Genomic DNA, 6,000 nt, shown 5'->3' with positions numbered 1-6,000 from the left:
GTTCTTTACTCCATTACATTAGATTGTGCTGAGTAAAATAATAGTAGACTAACGATTCACTGTAGCTTCAATAAAATAAGACACTAACCCATAGAGTGCAAAAAGAATGGAAGAACATAATTGGCACTTTTAAACTAAAAAAAACAAAAGATAATTATATAGTACAATAGAAATAAAAAAAAAAACTAAGGATAAGTGCAATTAAGTCCTAAAATTACCATTTGGCTGAATAGAAACGGGAAATGAGAAAAGAAGAGGAAAGAAGGGACAGACATAATTTGTTGGGCAAACTACTGTGAACTTAATTCACATAATATGCACGCCCTACACAATTCTTCTTTGATATTAGTAAAACCTATTAAATGTTCAAAGGTCACTTTTACATTATGTATTAGAGATTACAAGCACAGCAAACAATCTTGCAATACATAACTCGCATGATATTGAGAACAACTACATTTAATTCACTATTTCCAGACAAGAAGCAACTATAATTCGCAGTACTAAAGAAGCTCAGTATTGCAACAAGGGATCTTAGGAAAACATAACCAGAAACGCCCTTATGATCAATGTCATCACCTCATTCAGTCAATAATAGCCATGTAATAGATTGTGCATGCAGAGAAAGAAAACAAAAAGCCCATGTTAATACATAATTACAATCACAACAAACAAGATGAACAATAAGCAAAGAGCTATAGAGAAAGATTAAATGAAGTTACAAAAAGACCGAAATCTTTGCTCGATGGCATCGTCTTGCCACACCAATGTGGACCACCATGATTGCTCGGCGTCAATGGACCTTAGATTGATAGCATTTTTCTCAGTAAAGGGAAGTTTCAACAAGGATGGACATGAAGCTATATCCACTCTCTCTAGAGAAGGCCAAATCAATAAGTCATCCGGCGCAATGCTCCTTAATTTCGGAAGATCATGAAGTACTAGCTTTTTAAGACTCGGAAGTGTTCTCGAGTCCAGGCAAGGATTCTCGGTTTCAAGGATGATCTCCTCAATTTCATAGCACTCTTCGACACTCATATGTTGTAGTTCGGATAGTTGTTCGATCAATCCATTTGAGAATATCTTCTTGAGCTTGGGGCAATTGCACAAGGTTAAACTAGTCATTTGACCTAAGCTTCCCACAGGCACGGGACCCTTCCAAATGCAATGCAAACTTGGGGCATTGTTTATAACCATTCTCTCTAGCCATTCGAATGCACGAGGTGTTGCTACAGTACCGTCGATAATGCATATGATATCCTTGCAGCCCTCCACCGAACAAGCTCTGAGTTTACCCAAGTTCTCAGTCCCAAAATCTGATAAGCTCAATATGTTCTTATGATCAATCAGTTCAAATACATCGGTCTGAGTGAGTACTTCTGAGATCACAGGATGTATGCCTTCATCGTTTGCGTACTTCAAGTACTTGCACAACTCATATTCAAAATAATCAAGAATATGATACTTAACCGAATTGCAAGTACCGACTGAAAACTGAAATGTGAAGCTTAGGTCCTTCCACAGACGGCTTGATCTGACGAAGATTTCAAGGCACTCCACTTTAGGAAAGGAAAACGTTAGTGAAGTCAACCGTGTCAAGGTAGAGACCTCCTCCGTGATGGTCCTCATGACATGATCAGACCACAAAGTGTTTGGGTCTACATCAATGATGAGTTCTTCTAATAATGAAATGCTTGAAATCACCTTGGAGACTGGGTTTCCGGCACCAAAATTTGACAATGACATGCGTAAACATCTCATACGCGTTAAACTTCCAACTTGAATAGGTAAAGAGATGATTCCGGTGTGCCGTATGTCAAGCACCTCCAGATGCACCAGTGCCTCTAAGCTTGAAGGTAGTTGTATTAAACGCGTGCAGGAATTCAAGTAGAGTGCCCTAAGATCAGTCAAGCAAGACAAAGAAGGTGGAAGGGATGCTATTGCCGTACCGTGTAAGTCCAACACTTTAAGTGTTTGCATAGACAAGAAGAAGCCATCTGGGATCATCATTAAATTGTAATTTCTTTGCAAAAGTAAAGTCGAAAGATTTGTGCAATTTGGTGCTGCCGGTAAACTGCACAAGTCATTATCCATCAAAGAAATTCGACTTGCAGATGCCCATTCTTCTTCCTTTGGCCCCTCCTTTAGCCCCTCGCATGTTCTTGCCAAGAACTTATGGTCTAAGACTTGAGATGAAATTTTAAGGGCCATATTACGAAGTACTTTGTTCATTCGGACATGTCTCTTCATCGCACTTTTTTCTAACAAAGATACATTAATCAGATCGTGCAATATGTTGTGCCCTTTATCACGTGCATCTCGAAACAAATCAATGCTATGTAGAAATCCCTCTGCCTTCCAACATTCCATCAAATAGTCCACAAATATGTCAAAGTCTTCGGGAAACAATGCTCCATAAAGAAAGCAAACCTTTTTATCCTCCCCATCTAAATCCTCGTAACAGAACTTCAGAAATTCAAGCACTTCATCCATGCCTTGGATGTTGATACTGGGCCATCTCTGCAAGCTCCTCAATCCATCTCTCCATAGGTGAATGTTGTCCTTCTTTCTAAAAACCCTCGCCACTTTATCGATTAACAGTGGCAAACCAGCACACTCTCTAACCACGAGTTGTGCTATAGGTATAATGCTTGGATTTTTCATAGTTCGACCTACTTTTTCTTCGAACATTTTATATGCATCGGTATTGGATAAACGCTTCATATTGACAAGCTCGTCAGCATCCATGTCATAGCACAAATCACGGAATCTACTGGCAAATACCACCTTGCTGTCCTTGTCATGGTTGGGAATACCTATCTCATGTATATCAACAGGATCCCAAACTTCATCAAGGAGAAGTAAGTACCTCATGCCTTCCAACTCGTTTGATATTAGTTGGGCAGTCTCAACCGCGTTGACTCCGCCTTCGAGTTTCAGCTTCAGACGCTGTGTGATTGCATCTTGCACCTTCTCAATGCTCCACGCCTTCGACACTGATACCCAAATGACAATATCAAACATTTTCTTAACCTCTTCACAATTATTCAAGTTCTGCATCACCGTAGTTTTCCCAGTCCCCACCATTCCCCAGAGTCCGATCCTTTTGATATTTCTCTCCCTCAGATTACCCAAAATCTCTTCGACAGCCCAGTGTAGGGAAGGTTTATCCTCAGTGCTAGGAGCATCTATGACTCTCACGGGCTCCGGGGATCTTTCAGCTACCACCCCATTATCAAGCTTTCCTTTTTCTAGCAGGACTTGTAATTCCTCACGCTTCTTGGCCATATGCTTGCTGAGATTTGCACGTGACCAGAATCGAGCGTATCTCCAAGCATGCACGATCTCTTTCTTGTACTTGCTTTCCAATTTGAGTACTTCTTGTTCGGCTGCCTTGACCCTGTTAATCCAGCCTTCACATTCCTTGGTAGCCCTCTTCATCTTGTTTTTGTTTATTTCTGCCTCTACATCATCCCTTCTTGCATAAAGCATTTTTGCTTGCTCGTTCATCTTCTCAAAATTGACCTTGAAATCATCAGCATAGTCAATTTTTTGACTGACGTAGCCAAAAATGCTACGTCCATCCTTGTAGGCTTCGACTGCTATGGCAGAAGCTGCTGCTTCAACCATGACTATCACAAGAACAAAATTAATTAGAAAAAGCACTCCAAGAAAATGCAGATTACTTGAGTAGAAAAGAGCAAGTCATCCATTTTAGTTATGAGATGTATACATAGACAAAAGGGAAAACAGAATTCGACTTTACATTTGTCGAGCGAACGTACAGGAAAATATCCTCAAAAAAAGAGGAATGAGAGTAACTTTTGCAATGATTCAGAGACTTCAACAGGGATGTCTCAACAACAAAAAACTTAAAACTTCTGCATTTGGCTCAATTACAGTCTTAGTGAATATGACCCATATGTTCAAACCTATGTTTTTAGGAAAGATCAGTACCTAAACTAGAACGTGCTTATATGCCAATGTAATAAAAGCAAAAGGCAAGTCAAAGTAGTGAGAGAAGTCTCAGCAGCCACAACCTTGCAGCTCTTGGTTCAGCTCAAGTACACACTGAATCTGAATGCTACCTTTCCACAAAAAAATGGGCACTTGAAAAGGCAGACCAAATGAAAAAAAGAGCTCTATCTTATAATCGGCTGCTTAAAGGAAGTTGCCGTCTTAGCCACACACAGGAAGAAATGTTAGGTTCTACATGGACATCCACAGAGTTCAATCCGAGAGACCCACTGATTCAGAAGAAGACCATTTTAGACCATCAGGAATTAGGAGATGGCAGCAGTGCAAGCTGCAAAAGTTGCATTTTTTTGTGATCGCACCACACCATCGTTTCATCACATAGCAGAGGATCAATCTTGCAGTAGAGATTGGATCCTTTTCAAGAACAGGCTTAGGAAACACAAAGGAAAGAAAGAATAGGAAAGGAAAAGATAAAAATACACTCCCACAAGCAGCATATATTAGAATTAGAGCGAGTGAAGGAGCATCTCGTGTACCTGATTCTGCAGAGATTGAGATTGGCAAGATGAGAATCACATCTTAGAAAAGTCATTAACAGTTGAAGCTGCTCGACGGAGAGAGAGAGGGGGGTGAATCAGTGGTGATCCATTGACGTTGACTTGTCATAAAGACGAAATTGGACCTACACAATTGCATAAATTCCCTCGTACGAACTTGTCAAGTTTTCGTACAATAATGCCTCCACGTGTCTAACTTTAATTAGGTGTCTGAATACTGTCCACATGCTTTCTCCCCGCTTCTTTAATTTTGTAAAGTTCAAATAATATTGCAAATTATTAGGAGAAAGTCTTCTTCTTTTGCCCAGAGAGAGAAAGTCAATAAGCAATTTTCCTGCCTAAAAACTTTATTGCAACTCGCCATTCATAGGAGGTGTGATTTGTTTCAAAGTGAATAGGTTTCAGGTTCTAACCTATTAGAGCCGATTCTTAATTTTTGAAATTCGGGAACCGAACTAGTGGACCTTGGAATTGACTTGGTACCTAAACCGGCTATTCCAGAGTAGACTCGAGATTCGGCCACATTTTTTTTTTTCTGTTTTATTATTTATTTATTTATTTATTTATTTGAGATCTTAGACTTTGAACGAACAAACTTTAAAAAAGAAAAGTGGAGTGACCTGATTAATAATTGCCAAAAATTCCCAAAAAGCTGCCCACCCTTTTGTGGTCTCTGTAATATGATTAGCCCTCCTTACCCAGCGAAATCTAAATGGAGACGATGGAAGGACCCGACAGAGAGACCGAAGAAAGGCAACCTGGACCCATTTTCTCAGTTCTCTTCCGAAAGGTAACCGGCCCTGGCCGTGTAGAATTTTGAGATCGAACAATACCGATATTATTTTCTTTCAATTTGAATATGTAAGAGCACACAATTTTATTTTATTTTATCTTTTTCCTAACATTTAATAACAAAATAGATCGATATAGATAACGGGTTATTTTAATATGTCAATCGTTACTACGGATGTAGTAATTAAAATTCATATAGTTTGATAGAGTAATACATGCGGCCTTTATCGGTCCAATCTATCCTTATCCTTCTCTACATTGAAGCTTTGCCTTGTTTTTTTTTCAAGAGAACTTATATGAAAAGTGGACTTCATGTATATTCTGGCTTCTGCTTTGTGAGGATCTTGTGTTTGGTGGTGCAGCTTGTATGTCCCTGCTCCGGGTCAAGTGTATCCGTTTGGAAGCGGGATTTTAAGTAGGATTAACACAAGGAGCATGATAGAGACGATTCGCAACGGGTTTCGATCACTTAACCTGCGCACGATAGGATTAGAGATATGACACAAATGATTTCTGAACTTTGGTTCAATGTGTAATTGGATTTTTGAACTTTTAATTTGATCAATATGATCTCTGAACTTTAGCAAAATGTGTAATGTGGTCCCTAAACTTTCAATTTGTTTAATGTGGTCCCTAGAATTTTGATACATGATCAATTTTAGTTCATGAATTA

General features: G+C 39.2%; 1 protein-coding gene across 1 annotated transcript; it reads right to left on the bottom strand.

Annotated features, from left to right (window-relative positions):
* Positions 1-645: 645 nt before the first annotated feature.
* On the bottom strand, positions 646-4,654 carry LOC115667225 (putative disease resistance protein At5g05400). Its single transcript, XM_056306772.1, has 2 exons — positions 4,515-4,654; positions 646-3,632 (listed from the first exon to the last, which is right to left on the bottom strand). Exon 2 carries the CDS (start codon positions 3,628-3,630, stop codon positions 709-711), a length of 2,922 nt encoding a protein of 973 aa, XP_056162747.1. The 5' UTR covers positions 3,631-3,632; positions 4,515-4,654; the 3' UTR covers positions 646-708.
* Between the last annotated feature and the right edge of the window lie 1,346 nt (positions 4,655-6,000).

The sequence above is a fragment of the Syzygium oleosum genome, unplaced genomic scaffold, assembly GCF_021117445.2.
Source record: "Syzygium oleosum isolate NSW1041296 unplaced genomic scaffold, Sole_v2.1 Sole_v2.47, whole genome shotgun sequence".
Lineage (NCBI taxonomy): Eukaryota > Viridiplantae > Streptophyta > Magnoliopsida > Myrtales > Myrtaceae > Syzygium > Syzygium oleosum.
Note: the sequence above shows the minus strand (reverse complement) of the source record. Positions and strands in the feature narration are given on the sequence as shown.

What these genes read in the sequence shown, in the direction of transcription:
- LOC115667225 (XM_056306772.1), bottom strand. Translation starts at nt 3,630, where the DNA reads ATGGTTGAAGCAGCAGCTTCTGCCATAGCAGTCGAAGCCTACAAGGAT.